This window comes from Manacus candei, unplaced genomic scaffold (assembly GCF_025592945.1).
Source record: "Manacus candei isolate 608988 ecotype Guabito, Panama unplaced genomic scaffold, ASM2559294v1 h1tg000061l, whole genome shotgun sequence".
Classification (NCBI taxonomy): domain Eukaryota; kingdom Metazoa; phylum Chordata; class Aves; order Passeriformes; family Pipridae; genus Manacus; species Manacus candei.
Window position 1 is genome coordinate 8,342,246 of NW_026138109.1, and position 16,135 is coordinate 8,358,380.

General features: G+C 39.8%; 1 protein-coding gene across 3 annotated transcripts in view; it reads left to right on the forward strand.

The window, feature by feature from the left end:
* Positions 1 to 16,135, forward strand: part of KIAA1328 (KIAA1328 ortholog) — a 172,251-nt gene that overhangs the window by 63,095 nt on the left and 93,021 nt on the right. For all 3 annotated transcript variants that reach the window (XM_051804490.1, XM_051804491.1, XM_051804492.1), the window contains one exon: positions 7,339 to 7,466. In XM_051804490.1, the coding sequence (XP_051660450.1) occupies positions 7,339 to 7,466 (128 nt within the window). The remainder of the gene's footprint in view (positions 1 to 7,338; positions 7,467 to 16,135) is intronic.

Genomic DNA, 16,135 nt, shown 5'->3' on the forward strand with positions numbered 1-16,135 from the left:
TTAGATGCACTATATTTGTGCTGTGCATCTCAATATTTTTGAGAATGTTTAAAGCAAACTTGGGAATTTCATCATCTGGGTGGGACAGAGCATCTTGATAGATGATGTAAAACTCAGGCCGTCTATACAAGAAATTAAAAAATTACAAGTACTAGGAATAAATCATGCTGGTGAAGTTAACCAGTGCTGGAAATCTTGTGTCTTCTATTGCTGTTTTTCCATTTTAACAGTTGGCCTACAGGTGGTATGGGTGGAGATGGAAAGATGTTTTTTGGAAAACAACTAATTCAGCTGTTTAGGAAACAGCATTTTTGTTTCTGTTCACACTTGACATAAGTGAGTCCAGAGAACAGATTTGAATTTGATGTTTTAAATGTGCTTCCTGAAAGCTCCAAAGGATGGCCCTGGCTTTGTCCCTAACTTTCTCAACTCGTTAGCTTTTCTTTAGGTAGGTAACCATAACTTAACTAATTTGTATGCACCATATACAGTCTCGGCTCACTTCAAAGTGTAATCAAGTCATGAACTAATTACAATACCATATTCCCAAAGAATGTAAATTTAATTTCCCTTCAAACAGAATGGGAATGTATTAAGCAATTCTTTTATATGAGAGCTGTGGCATTCAACAACATAATGCTGATGCTTCAAACAGAAGTGAAGTTCTTAACTTTTGTGGACCTTGTGACCTTTTTCCCTATGCATCCTTCCTTTTTATTCTTGCATCTTGAGTTAATTTACTGACTGGATAACAACATTAAAATATTCAAGTGTAAATTAAAATGTAACTGTTGGGCTTCAGGTTGGAGATCACTCTGTCTTATTGTATGTGACTTGCTTCTTTATAGTGTTTTCAGAAATGTGCTTCCTAAGGCATTTGGATCAGAAGGAAATTGTGTTTTGAATTGAAGGCTCATAAGGTTCAGACCCTCATCAGATGATTTCTTTAATACATTGAAAAGTGAATGTGCAGAAAGTTCCCTACAGGTTCTTGCCATCACACTGTGCCAGAGAGTCCACATAAACTCAGTTATATAAGAACGAGTGAAGTGAAGTTGTTCATAAAACATTTTATTACCTTCAGTCTTTGCAGCAACTTCAGAGTTTAGATAATAAACCTTCATAGAAGTTACTAGTGTCTACCCTTTCACAGAACAATGATTCACAGAGAGTCAAACTACTTATTTTATTTCTCTTAATTTTAAAGGTAGAAGAAACATGTTAGGGTTGACTTTGATCTGTGCCTGGATAGTCTGATTTCCAAAATGCAGTCCCGTTGTTGTTCTCAGATGAGATGAGATTGTCAAAGTGCAGGACTTTGTGTATTAAACAGAAGTTGTATTTTAAAATTAAATGTGGGTCAGCTTCCAGTGAAGTATGTAATTGTTAAATGCTAAAGGAAAGAGCTTAGAATATCTTAGTTTATATTTTAAAGTGTTCCTTTTAGATGTTAATTCATTAATGCCAGCAGTTTATTTTTATTCATATGACTTTTCATATGTAAGTAGTTGAAGCTGCATTATTTTAATCCTTTCTTTGGTTAGGAAGAAGAAAGCCTGCAGGTGGAAATCAGAATGACATACATATTGCTTCTTTCCCAAAAGGCATGGTATCTTTCTCCTATTGATATGCAAAATATCAAGGCAGAAAATAAACCCTATTGCCTTATGTGTCAAAATACTGTGAAAAATATATGCTTGGGTGATGCATGGAAAAAATGTGGGTCCACTTCAAACTGAGCACACTTGTAGTGGAATTTGCCACGAGTCTGTCTGGGCCTTTGAGACTCTGCAGACTCTACAAATTCTGTTCCCTTGTTCTGTGAGTGTTTAGATGTAGCTTGATCCTTAGTTGTAGGTACAGGGTTGTAGGTGCACTGTTTGGAGACCCAGCTATGGGGGTCTTAACCTTTGCCTGAGTTTGGTGAAATGCTTCCTCACTCTTGCAGCATCCTTTAAAGGCATTTTTGAGCTACTGAGCAACCGTACAGTGGAATGTTGTAATGGTACATGGTGTCAAGTTGTGGATGCAGTGGTGTGTCTGTTAAACAGATGTGAGCTTGCTGTGATGTTGTTCAAGTTGCCAGGCACAGTCCAGCTGCATTCTAGAAGCGGCATAGTGTTGGTCTTGATGCCAAAAAAAAAAAGAAAGAAACAGCAATGCCAAAACCTCCCAAAAACATCAAAGCAAGGTCAGTTAGATTAGGGATGAGGTACCTGATGCTGTGCTGCTGTGACTGCGCACAGCAGCTTGAACAAGTCTGGCTTATACCTGCCTTGTTGGAGGATAGGCAGGCAAGCTCAGGTCTGCCTGCAACTTATTCTGAGGAGAATTTTCTTTGGAGAGCAAAGACCTCTCTTTCACTGCTTAGCCCAGTTTCACAGTCAACCCTCTGTCAGTGGCACTACCTCAGCATCTCCTTCCCTGTCTAGTTTTTTCATAGCATTTATCTTGAAGGGACCACCTGAGAGAGTGAAGGGAATTCGGTTTTTGCTGAAACTGCCAACATGATGATAACTAGTCTGTTTTCTGGATGCATGTCCTTAAACAGGAATTGAAAAAAACCTGTGTTTTCAGCTACCGGGGTCATGATTGCAGATGTCAAAAAGCTTTCCATGTGCTGGAATCATACCACTGAAAGTTTCTTGTCTTTCTGCCACAAAGTGTAAGTTATTGCTGTCTTATTTAAATTTAAATCTAACTTGTGTTTGACTTTTTCCTTTCTTTGCTTGCTTTATTCATCTTTGCATATCTCTGTAGGAGCTCTGAGTCTCTAGAGAATCTTCCTTTGGATATGGGGGCTGATGGGGCTGCAGCATCTTGTGGCTGAAGATGGAGATTCAGCTCTTGTGTTCTGTTCTGGCCATGGATCAGAGTATGCAACCCTGAGTGAAAGGACAGTCCAAGCTGGAGCTAAAGTCAGGGACTACAGGAATGAGTCATCCCCTGGGCATCTTCCTTGATGCGTGGGAAGTCTATTAGGGCTTGTCTGCATGGGTGAGCGCAGGCAAACTTGTACTCTAAGCTAATCAGGTGCAGGATGAATCTGGTCTGTTGGTGCTGGGCCTGAGCTGTGCTAGCTTACTCTACAGCTGCAAGACGCGTGTCCTGGAGCTGGAGTATGGAGTGTGGGGCTGCTGGGCTGCACCCCTGTGCTCAGACATGCCCAAAGACACCTTGTGCCACACTTTGCCTCTGTGTAATTAGAGCTTCTGCTTGTCCCAAAAATGCTTGTGACAAGCCACTGAGGAAAGAGTCACTAGGTGAGGAGTTCTCACGAACACTCTGATGATACAGAAGGGCCTTTGTTATTAGATTGATTGATAAAAAATCTCATTAGCTGTGTTCTTTTCCCTTGCTAATAGCTTCTAGAAAACCTTTTTCTAGCCTTAGATTCCTGTGATTGGAGAATGCTTCAAATTTAATTTTATTTTTTTAAATAAAGGGAGGTAAAACTAAACATTTCTTTGTAATGATACAGGGCAAAAAAAATAATTTTTTTTCTAAAGAGAAGGTTCTCTACATTCTGGTTTGTTTTTGGTTTTTTTTTCCTCTTACAGTAAGTGATTTAAGAAAAACGGACCTTCAGCAAATAGCTCTCATGGAGTAGACTGGTGTTGGCTTAATTTGGAAACCTTGACTGTAGCTTGACTGTAGCTCATTGTTTAAACTGCTGTAGTGTGAACACATGCTCTAAACCAAAACACTTCAGATTTTAAGCTGGCCTTCACTTGTAGTCGAAGTGGCAGTGGAAACAGTGTACCGGGAACAGTGCAGGAGGTCAGTGGGCACAGTAGAGGTTGGTCCTTCCACCCCCGGTTTCTGGGAACAAGGAACTGCAGCTGCTTGTCCTCCTTCAGCTTGTGAGAGGCTAAAAGTATTTCAGCAAGGAGTAAGCTGTGACTAGTTGATGTAGTCATAGACTAGACTTAAAAGCCTGAGGCTTGAGAGTGGAACTGAAGGAAAAGTAGGGTTGAAACTTTGCAAGGTGGATAAACACTACCAGGCAGATGGCTGCTGCTGGGAGAGGTGTCCTTTGCTCCCAGGTGCCTGTTCCCCCTGCTCATCTTGTGCAGGCTCTTGTGCCTGGTGGCCCCTTTGCCTCAGTGGGTCAGTCTGCTGAGTCCTGGCGTGAGAGGTGTGGGGTCTGCGGAGCTGGTGTGGACAGAGGGAGTGAGCAGGAGAGTGTCTTTGGCAGCGGTTGAGCATTAGGTTGACTGTGCCTTCTTGTGAAGCTTTGCCCCTAAGAGAAAGTTCTTTGTTCCCTGCCGAACCCCCTGGACACCATCAGCGTGTCACTGCTGCATGCTGGCAGTCCCCTTTCTCAAAGCCAGTTCTCTCTCCACTGAGGCTATTATCTCTGAAGAGCCATAAATGAACTCTGAATTCTTTGACTTACATTCAGTGATGAAATTAACTAATTTATTATTTAAAATGTATAGTCCTTGCAGTATGACGTGCAAATTTGGCTGTTGAAATCTTAACCTTTGCGCTTCTGATTTTGATTTTTTTGTTTGTTTGTTTCTCCCCTTCCAAGTACAACCTTAATACTGTACTAACAAACTGCATAAAATGTATTACTCTGATACATTCCAATGCATATTTCTTGGACATAAAATTACCGTTCAGTGAAATGCCAAGTACTGCTTCTCTCAGGTAACTAACATCTTGCAAATCCAATATTTGTGCTCCTGAACACATGAAGAAATACCTAATGTGTGCATTTTTCTGTGGAAGGCAAATCTGAAGGACTTGTCCTATGCAGTTTTTTCAACCTTGCAACTTTTCATTTTTAAAAGCAGGTTATGAAATTATTTATCATTACGTATGTGTTTGTCTAGAGACTGTATTACCTGAGTAGATGTGTGCCCTTGTTGTATCTGAATGACTGAAATATTTTTGTGGCTGTGTTGTATATTGCCTGGCTAATTTACAGGAGAAGAAAAAGAGATCATCTTGCTGCTTTTAGCAAAAATTCAATAGAATGGAAGAGTAAGATCTAATATTAAGGCTTTTTTTTTTCTTCTTAAGAACATATTCTGCAGTAAATGTACCAGCACATTTTTGAGAATTGCCATATTTTCAGCTATTCTGTATGCATCTTAAACAAATGAACTTCTTTTTTTCATATTTGAAGCTTCATGTTTACTTACTTAGTAAGCAAAGCAGGGCTTTAAACTCTTAGACTATGGTGGCTGTAACAATACTTCGCTTAATGTAGAGTGATTGTGTGAATGAACAAAGTTTTAATCTTCTAATACAGAGAGTTTTAACTGTTACTGTTGCTGACCAAATCTTACAAGAATTTTAGGGCCATCTTGGCTGCCATTCAAACTTGTGTGAGCTGTTGCCCTTCACACTCATAATCATGTGACTGACCCTTGGACAATCAGGGTTTGCTTGCATACTTTCCTAATGTTAATTTTGCGTGTTGCATTTGAAACTATTTTAAGTAAATTTGGTCACTACACACAAAAGGTGGTGCCATCATGTGCACAGTGAGTGCTCTGCAGTCTGTAAAACACAATTTGGTCATCTTTTTAATGGTGCACTTGCCTAGGAGTGAGGGGGAGCTTGCCTGGCTTTCCAGCAGGACTGATATTGACACTGTGGCAAGAGTGAGGGTAGGTGTATGGCCATCAGTTGTGTGCCCCAAGGCTGTTTAGGTGCTCATTCCTTGTGCCAGCAGTGTGCTAGCTGGAGGGAGGAGAGGGTAAAATCTGTTTTGTGGGGAAGGGGTTGCTGGAAGCAAAGTGAATTAAGATGGCTGTAAAAAATTGATAAAGATAGGACTGTCTGTTTTTATATTCTGCCACATAACATGGGTTTAAATGAATTTCCCTATAATTTGTCTTCAAATACCGACATTTAACTCTTAGGCTGTATAAATGAACTGGCTTTTTCTAGAGTAAAATTCATGCCCTGCGTCCAGGCTAATATGTTCACCTACTATAAACATTACTGCCTATGGTTACAACTGGAATAAAAAATTCCTTTTATATACATCATAGCTGGCAGAGACTCCTGAGACCACCACAAATCACTTCAGCCTTTTGGTGCTCTCTGACGAAATGAACTGAAATGTAAAACAGCTCAGGCTTCAGGCAGGCTGGCTCTGGAAAGCAATTAGCTTGTTAAGGCCGTTGTTTGTACCCTCCCATATTTCCAGGTGCTGAGCAAAGGTGTTAGAAGAGCTCTCCTGATTGATTTCAACATTGGGGTTTATTAACCTTCCATTTCTTCCAAAAATGTTTTTCCTATTCTCTCAGTAGCCTTTTATTTAAAGGAAAGAAAACCAACCAAACAACAACAACAAAAAAAGCCCTGGCAAGGCCACCCTTCCTGTGAAAGAACAAGAAGAAGGGAAAAAACCCCCCACAAAACCAAACAAAAAAAAAAGAAACCCTCAGGGTCATAACAGGGAATAACAAAGCAGTGAGTTATTTATGCAGCCATGATTGGCAAAAATGATTGCAACATGAATTTGCCCAGAAGCAATGATTAGATCATAAAAGTGTTAAGGAAATCTGTAACTCAACACCGTTTTATAGATTGAAGAAGTTTTTGTTCCCTACCTTAATTGCAGTGACTTGTTATTAAAGTATTTATTCAGAGTAATCTCTTTGGACAGCGAGCCCTTATCCCATCTGCATGCATAATTAAAAGTGAGGGGGGAGAGAGGGGAGCATAAATGGTTTACCATGCTACATGAGCAAGGGAGGGAATTACACAATGACAGGTGAAGAGCAGATTTATCTCCTGTTGGAATTTCAATGCTGCAAGCAAGGCAGGACACTGTTGCTAATATCCTTGCAAACACCACAGTTGCTGCTTCTCCAGATTACTGTCCAAAAATTATTACTGGTCTCTGAAAGGCCTGTAGCGCTGCATCTGTGGCTGTGGGGTTTTGAGCCACTGGTGCTCAAGCAAAGAGATTGGATTTGGATATGTGGGCTTGTGAATCCATGTCTGTGCTTAAAAACGGACTATTTACTTACTTGGCTGGGTATTTATTTATTTATAAATAAACATTGGTAATGGCTGGCTCTGCTGAATAAGAATCAGTATTGTAGTCGTTCCAACTGAAACAATGTCATCACCTGCCTCCTGCTGCTGGTGCAATTCTTCTTTTTCCACTCTCTGAGTAGAAAGAAGGGTGTACTTGAACATTCATCTCTAGGCAGATTTATCATCATTAGGCAGTACTCAAACACACAGTATCTGTTTTTAAATTGAACTGTTATGGATCTAAATCAGATTTACACAAAGTAAGTTGGTATATATTTGACTCTAACTATTCACTAAAGAGTGTTTTTCCCTTAACTTCTGATGTCTCACCTCTGCAGCAGCAGTACAGAGAATGCCAAGAACTTTTGAGCCTTTATCAGAAGTACCTAGCTGAGCAGCAGGAAAAACTATCACACTCCCTTTCTGAACTCAGTGCTGCCAAGGAAAAGGAGCAGAAGGTAAGCTCTTTTTTCCCATCTCCTTTTTTTTCAAATGACATATTCATAACTTCTTTTCTCTTTTATTAGAACCGTAACTTTAAGTGTATTGTCTTGCATCATAAAGTGTCGAATACTGTTTTGTGATTGGTTTCCCATGAGTCCTTCCCTTAATAAATGGATTGCAGGAAAGCAAACAAAAAACCCCCACAAGTTTTGGGTCAATAAAATGGGTGAAGTTAATTGATCATGTTGTACTGGAGTAGGAATCACAGGAACACATACCTTTGCCAAGGAAAAAGTTAAAATGCTCTTCTCTTTTCTGTTCTGTTTCTTAAACAGGAAAATAATTGCAGTCGCTCTAGATATAGCCTTTCACATCTTCACTGTGGCTTTTCATGATTGAAAAGGGCATTACAGATGATGTATTTGGTCAATAAGAGCTTTCTCAAGTCTGTAAAGCAGCTCATCTGATTTGAGCTGTTTATAGAAGACCTATAGTTATATATGCAGTTAAAACCAGAAAATGTTGACTACAGGTATGTGTTAAATTAAGTTGTAAAGTGTTTCTCAGATGTATGTGCCCAAAGCCTTGAAAACATGATTGCTTGAGATTTTTTTCTGGTAGCTAGGTACTTGATTTGCATCCCTTCTGATAGCAGATTATACCTTGGAACTGAAGGCTGCTTATGTGAAACTGCTGTACCTGATGTTCTTTCCTGCTGTTCCCTTCCAATAGCTTCCATCTGCAGATCTCCAGAATCCATCCTACCTAAGACCATGCCTTTTTGTATAGGTTACGCCCTTGATCTTTTCTTTTCCTGGAACAGTCTTAAAGGCTTATTTTTAATAGGGCTAGAAGTAAAGTCGTCAGCACAGCGTATCCAGAAGGAGGCCTGATTCTGGTGTCTCAGTGGCTCCCTGCTATGAGAATTACACAGACACATCCTGCTTCTGAGGAACCTGTGCAGGAAGGAGTCTTCTGATTTTGTTCAGGAAGCAGGTAGCAATACTCTGACTTCATCAGCATCAGGAATTGTTTTTTGATGATGGGTTTTTATTTGTAAAATACATTGTTGGACACGGAGCTGTTTGTCGGGCTTTTAACCTTTATAAACATTTCACTTCCATTCTTTTGTATTATTGCCTGCCATCCATTTTGTGATGGCAGACAAGAAACAAGAATCTTCAAAACAAGCATCTTTTTCTCTGAGAATGGATGATGTCTGTGTTGTGGCTTGTGGTATGCAGCTTGCTGTGGATCTCCATGGAAAACAGTCCGGAGGAGCCTGTAGTCCAACAGCACTGTGGCAGCTGTGTTAGGGGTGATACCAATACTTCTCTCAGGTTTTGCCCTGCTAACAGTTCATCTCTGTCCTTTCGACTTCAAACACACTTATCCTGTACTAGGTTAGCCCCTAGAATAGAGATGTCTGGTGTCACCACATCTACATCTCTGAAGCATGGAAGCAGATAATAGGAAACATTCATCCCAGGGACTGTCAAATCAGCGTCTGGTGGTTCAGCAGTCCACGTTCATCTCCTCTTGTTTGACTGTCTTCCTAATCACTCAGTCCATGTATATACAGAGACTTCTTTAAAGTTGTTTTCTGGTTTCATGTGCAAAGTTCTATCAAGCTTATTTTTGATCCAGTTATTTCTTTTCTCTATACTTACAGGTGCTTTTGTCCACAAATGCAAATTCAGATATTATATCGAGGTTGACATTTCATTTATTGTTACATACTTTACAGCTCCAGCCTAATAGGTCTGAAATTACCCTAGTCCTCTTGCCCTGTGCAAAGCTTTGTAGGCATAGATAAAAACCTGTCAAAGCATGCTTCAACTGTTTTTTTTCTTATAGCTTGCAAAATATTTCTGATGTTTCTAGTCTTCCTCTTCAGTTTTCTCTTTCTTTGCATTTGGCTTTATAAATTGTTACCATTTTTTTTTCCTCAAACAAGCCCTTTGTGCTGTGTTTCTCCTCACAGCTCAGAACCTGTGGAGAGATTTGCAGGGCTGCCTCACCCTAACACACTTCTTCATGTGATAGCTTTCCAAACCCAGGAAAGGTCATTGGGCTGCTTCTTGTTGGACTTTAGTGTCATTGTCACATACCTCTTGTCTTAATACCTAAACTGTGAATGTCGTGATAGGTCTCTCTCAGTTCTGTTTGAGTATTGTCTTAACACAGTAGTTTAGTCGGGCATTCTGCTGTCTGCCTCAATGGGGACTCCCACATGGGAACACAACAGAGAGGGATTTTTGAGAGGAAAGAATTGGAAGGGGACAGACCCAGAATAGTTTCCTCCTGCTTCAAGTGCTGCCCACTCCAGCTCTTTCTGCCCCATTGAAACTTTTATACTCTCCCTTTCTGTTTTGAGCTGGACTTTGACAAAAGCCATCTTGTTTAAATATTGGGCTACAGAAAGTGTTCCTCAGTTTTGTTTGAATCCAGATCAATTTGGAATCTTTTGCCTATTGCTCGTTTTTGGGTGACCTAAGGAAGTCCTGGATATGTCTGAATTTAAATCAGGATATACTATCTTGCCACATAGTTTTCTCTTTGTAGGACTTTCTAGTAGAGATAATCAGTGTTTCCTATTTCAAGACACTGCTGATCTTACCAGGGTATCTGTGTTTTGATGTACAATGTTCCGATTTTCCTGTGTCTTGCAGAAACATGGTACTACACAGTTGTACTCTGCACTGATGCCCTTCTTTGTTCTGTCTGTTCTCAGCTGTTCTTTCTTCCTTTTGTTAATTTCCCCTTCTTTTTCCTACTTGTTTATTTGGAGTAATTTCTAGCGCTACCCTTAAATCTTAACATCTCCTGCTTCTGTTTTTTGCCTGCCTGCCTGCCTCATTCTTAAGCACCATAATGCTGACCATGAGTTGTCACTTTCCTCTGGGCACAGATTTGAAAGCATCTCCTCTCAGTGCTTACATGCAGGGTTTTCTGTTAGAATAGGGCAATTAACAGGTCAAGAGAACGGCAGCATTACCAAACATGGATGGCATTGTTGCAAAAAGTGGTGGACTTGTATGGGAGGCAAAGGACTGCAGTGGCTGCATGCCTGTGGCTGGTTTGTAGCTATACTGAACTAATGCAGATACTTTGGTGTTAACTTTTATTTTTGTCTCTTTTAGTATCACCTAATGATAGCAGTAATTCTGAAGCCATGTTTTCCTCTTACCTACTACTACTACTTCTTTATAACAAAAGTCAGCTCTCAAAATGTAAAGAAGCATCCTGGTAGTAGTGAATAAAATTGCTGGGAAGATGGTGGTAAGATGATTTAAGTCAGAACTCTTGTGGAGTCAATAATCAGTAACTGGAACATAGAGCTTCCTTTTTTTGTGAGATAAAGTTAATTCCATTTGAAAAGATACTTAAGGTGACATGAATTGAATTATTCAAACTGGCCTTCTCAGCATTAACTCTAGGTTAATATCTCATGATGCCTCTGGTTTCATTATAGGAGTTTTAAGTACATAACTTTTTATAATAAATTCAATACCTAGAAGCCGAACTGAAATTGGTTTACCTTCTACCAACCCATAAAAAGAAGCATTAATTGTAAAGTGAATATTAAAGTGGTCACTAAAGTTGACTCAGACAGATTCAGAGAGATAGCACTTGTATAAGGGAAGAGCTCTACTGAAAAATAGGCTTCTGCCTTGATGTTAATAGAAAATACCATTCATATTAAAATGTAGTTAAACCTTTTCTATCAAAAATTATTTTTGGATGTTCTCTCTGCAGCTCCCAAATGTTCAGTCTTTACCATTTTCAGAAGCTTTACACAGACACGTTAAGAAAATTGCCCTTGTTCTAGGTAATCAGATCTGACCTACTTTATATACTTGCTGCTTCACTGCCATCTCAAACAGTGGCAAGAATCCAGTTTGCTTTGGCATATCTCTGGCAGATGAATCTGTAGATGTTCTGCAGTGTAGGGTAGGACTTGAGGCACAGAAGTTGGACAGGCAGCTGAGTTTCTGCAGAACTGGGGTTCTTGAGCTGTATCACCTTCAAAAAAGATAATACCTGTAATCTCGACACTGCTTATTAATGTTAATCTTGGAATTACAAGTACAGCTGGGAGCTTTTGTTTCTTTTTTGTGAAAGATTACCAACACATCTGCTAATTTCCTTGCTGCACAAAGATTCTTGTTGCGTGTGTGTGTGAAGCTTCTGTTCTTCTTCCCCGTGTAGAAAAAGTGGATGGATATAGGGTGGGATTATAGACAGAAAGGAATATCAAGAATTTATTTTCCGTGGTGTATCATCTCCCCTCTTCCTGTGTATTATATCGTTTACCTCCTGTCTGGGGTCTGCCAGTGGCCCTCATCAGGAAAAAGGTACTGTTCTGTGCTAAGCACCAGTGCAAACATCCTGAAGGACCTGGTCTGCTTTGAGCGTATCATAAAATCTTAAAAAAATTGACTTTTTGGGAGGCTAGGTTTTTTTCACTTTTTTCCTAATTTTACTATTTCTCTTAAATCACTTCTTCATCTTAAAAATTGTTGAATGCAGTTGTGTCATTTCACTATAAAGTCCAAAGGAAACCTTTTTTTTGCAAGAACTACAAAGCCTTTCTTCCTTTTTGTGTCAGCGACTAAGATTCTTTTCTGTATCATTGTCTTTTTTTTTTTTTTGGCTTAATAAGACTGATTACATATTAAATCTTCAAACACTGATTATTTGAGTTTTTTTTTTTTCTTTGGAAAAGATACTGAAACATGTCAATTGTTGGAAGCCTTTCCTTTGTGATCGTCACCAAACTATTCAATTTTTCTTTTTTTTTTCAACACAGGTCACCTTTAAACACATTCTTAGCTTGCTTAAAGAAAACAAAATCCCACATATGCAAAAGGTTTTGAATGCTATAAGGTAAACCTGCATGATAGAATTGACTTTGTCTGTTTACCCAGCTGTACAGGAACAATGGATGAGCCCATCTGAAAGATACTTGAGAACTGGGATAATAAATAAAGAACTAATTTGACTAGGGACCCAAGGGTATTGGAATAATTTTACTAGACCAGACAGAGACAGTTTTAGCATGAGTAACTATGGGGAATAGCCTTGCCTTACCTGTGTTACTTTCTGCAAATCCTCTGATCTCTCTCTGTGCCTCTCTTATCTGTAAAAATGAGATAATGTTTTTGTCCTCATTCTTTCTGTTTTTTACTCAAAATGTCATGTTTTGGGTGCTTCTTCAAGTGTGTTCAAAGTGATTAGCAGTGATATTTCAAATACAGGGTGGTCTGGAATAGAGTACCTTGTAATAGCATAAAGAAAAATAATGTTTTTTTCCTTTTACCTCTAAGTTACTAGGTTAATTTACCTGTTACATAGTTAATTTACCTGTCTTTTCTAAAAAAATGCTAACACCGAAGAGCAGCACAAATGGATAAAAATATCTAAGTGAAAAGGAAACATCAGTATTGAAGTATGTCTGTATTGCTAGCATTCCCAATAGAGTTTCACCTGCACTCAGTCCCCTGGAATGTGTGCCACATTAGAACCATTCTTGCCCAGTCTGCTTGCTGGGTGTGAATGAGCTGTATTCCTGGAGATAAGCACTTCACTCCTGAGCTCACTCACCACTTAACTGAGATCTGTGCCACTTCACCATCTCTTTGTTCTACAGTCTTTAATCAGCCTTGTTTCTAGTCTTTTTAAGATATTTTGATTTTCCTTTTCTTTTCTTTGAAGATGCCTCTTTCTGTTTCATGCACTTTGCTTTAGAAACTGTCCCTCCTGTGGAAATCTTTTCCTTGGGTGAACACTCATCTCTGATGTTTGTTTTGCTGTTGGATGATAAATCTGGAAAGAAGACAGTACCTTCCCTTCCATTCTCCAAGAGCAAAATATCCTCTTGGCTTTGTAGGCTTCTGATGATACTGTTACTCCTGTGAAACGATATCTCTGGATTTATATGAGAATTTAAGAAATTTGTAGGACTGCCTGCTATAAGAGAAGCACTTAGATCTGATGTTGCAGTTTCTCCCCTATAATGCTGGGATAGTGCATTGTGGCCATACTGACCAGCATCTGCTCCCTTTGAAGTGGGAGTGAGGCTTTCTTCTGTGGAATCAGGGCTGCATAAGAATGCACTTGCTCTCAAAGGTTTTGTATTATGCTCCAGGCCTTGAGGAAGAAAACTTCTGTTCTATCCTTCACTGTTTACTCCTAGTAATTAGGAGTGTAAGCGTCCCAGCTGTCTATCCATATACTGGCACTTTTGTTGTACATTTGACCTGTGCACATGCCCTTTGGTTCTGCAGTATTTGGCCTTTTTCAAAAGTTGAGACACTTGAAAAACAGTTTCTCATGTACTTATAACCTCCTTGACTCACCAGTTCCTCGTTCCTGGAATTCTCTGATTCCTCTAAATGTGGCATGTCCTGTATGTTGCGATTAATGTTACATTCCTGAAGTTCCTGACTTTTTGAAAATCAGTGCCGGCGACTTTCAAAGCCCAATTTAACAAGGACCTTAAGTAATTTTAAAGGTGACCTTGTTTTGGTGAGGTGTAGGTCAGACAACTAGCAGACTTCCCTTCCAACCTGAACTTTTCTGTGATTCTGCTCTGTATTTTCTCTTCACTAGCCCTTCAGAAAGGGTGATCATCCTGTGAGAACATGTAAAATAAAAGTGAAAATGCTTCTGGGCCAGTAGCAATAGTTCATCAACTGGACTCTTATTTCTTAAAGTGGAAATGATTAGACTTGCTGTTTCTTGCTGTTGAAATGAATAAAGTCTGCAGGCTGATCTGGTACTTCATAATGTAAATACCTTTATTCATCACTAGATTACAGATAGCGTGATATAAGTGATTACTATATTGAAAGATAAATTGCTTGCCATCTCTTGCCAGCAAAGCACACATTTCTGTGTGTTGATCAGGTTGTTTAATTAGAAGTGTCTTTATTTAATGAAAGCCAGGTGATTATCAGTTCAGGGCACTATAGGTTGGTCTTTGTATGGCAGAAAGATTTTTCATGAGAGCCAAGGGTGTAATTTTCTTTCAGCTAAGAAGGTGGGAATTTGTTATCTGTCTGTACCAGGATGATTGCCTGCAGAAATATCTCTTTGAGTTAGTCCTGAATACCCTAAGATTTAGCTTGAGTCTTTCATTCTGAGCTGCAAAAACTTAAAGTTCAAACTTAAAGTTTTTCTGGTGCACAGTTTGCCATTTGAAATTTGTAAGGACTCTCGTCCTGGGATTTTATCCACCATAGGACAAATTTACTAAGTTCTTGAGACAGCTGGACTCATCTCTCTATATAAGCAGAATATAACTGATGGGGTGGCATCAGCAAAGATTGCGTATGTGTTGCATGTGATTATGGTTTATAGCAGTCTGATTACCTGTCTCTGATCCAGTGAATGCATTCAATATCATGGTATAAGAGATTTTGGTTGCCATCTATTCATGGCATATGCCAGAAAATGTCTGACATGTCTGGCTTTGATTTATAGTAATATACATTTCTCTTCATTTTGGAAATTTGCTTTTATAATTCCAGAGTTTGGAACCTGGGTAAAAACAGACCATGTAGACATTCAGGGCTGTCATGTGCCAATGATGATTCATAGTACCATAAACAGAAACAGGGATACATGAGTTTCTCTTGTTTATGCAAGAAAACGGCTGATCTGAAACCAAAATAGTCAAAGCTGACCACACAGATACATGGGTTCTCAGGCTGGCTGAGCTACTTACTAAGATGTAGAGGAGAGGAAGACAAATGACATACTCTGACCTCTCTTGGAAGTCTGGATTACCTTGAAGTTGGTCTCTGCCTTGAAATGAAGTAATATCTCATCAGTCTTTAATAGATGCATTTAGTTCCATGTTACATCTTTCCCCACCCCTTCTCTTCTCTGTAAGTGACAACAATTCTGTTGACTGGAGGTAACCAAACAAATGCTAAGGACGTCTTCTGTTTTCTGGTATGTTATTTCAAAAACTCCTTTTACTCTGTAGAGTTGAGTCATGAACAATAGTACCTTGTTTGAAGAATATAAGTTTACAGTGCATCTGATGAATGCCTCTGCTCTAAAACTTCAGACAGCGGAATTTTCTCAAAGAAGATCTGCTTGGTGGATGAGGCTGGAGATGTTGTCTACCTGGAATTTAGTAAAGCCTTTGACACTTTGACACAGAGATACTGGCAGCTAATGGCTTGAACAGGTTCACTGGGAAAAGAAATGGCTGGATGGCCAGGCCAAGAGAGTGCTGGTGAATGGAGTTACATCCCTTTGGGGCTGGTCACTAATGGTGCTCCCTGGGGATCAGTACTGGGGCGATCCCTGTTTGATACCTTTACTGATGATCTGGACGAGGGAATTGAGAGCATCATCAGTCACTTTGCAGATGACACCAAGCTGGGTGAGAGTGTTGATCTGCTGGAGAGTAGGAAGGCTCTGCAGAGGGATCTGGACAGGCTGGATCAATGGGCTGAGGCCAATCATGTGAGGCTCAACAAGGCCAAGTTCCAGGTCCTGCCCTTGGGTCACAACAACCCCCTGCAGTGCTCCAGGCTGGAGGCAGAGGGGCTGAAAAGCTGCTTGGTGGGAAAGGACCTGGGAGTGCTGGAAAGCAGTGGCTGAACATGAGCCAGAGTGAGCCCAGGTGGGCAAGAAGGCCAATGGCCCCTGGCCTGTGTCAGCA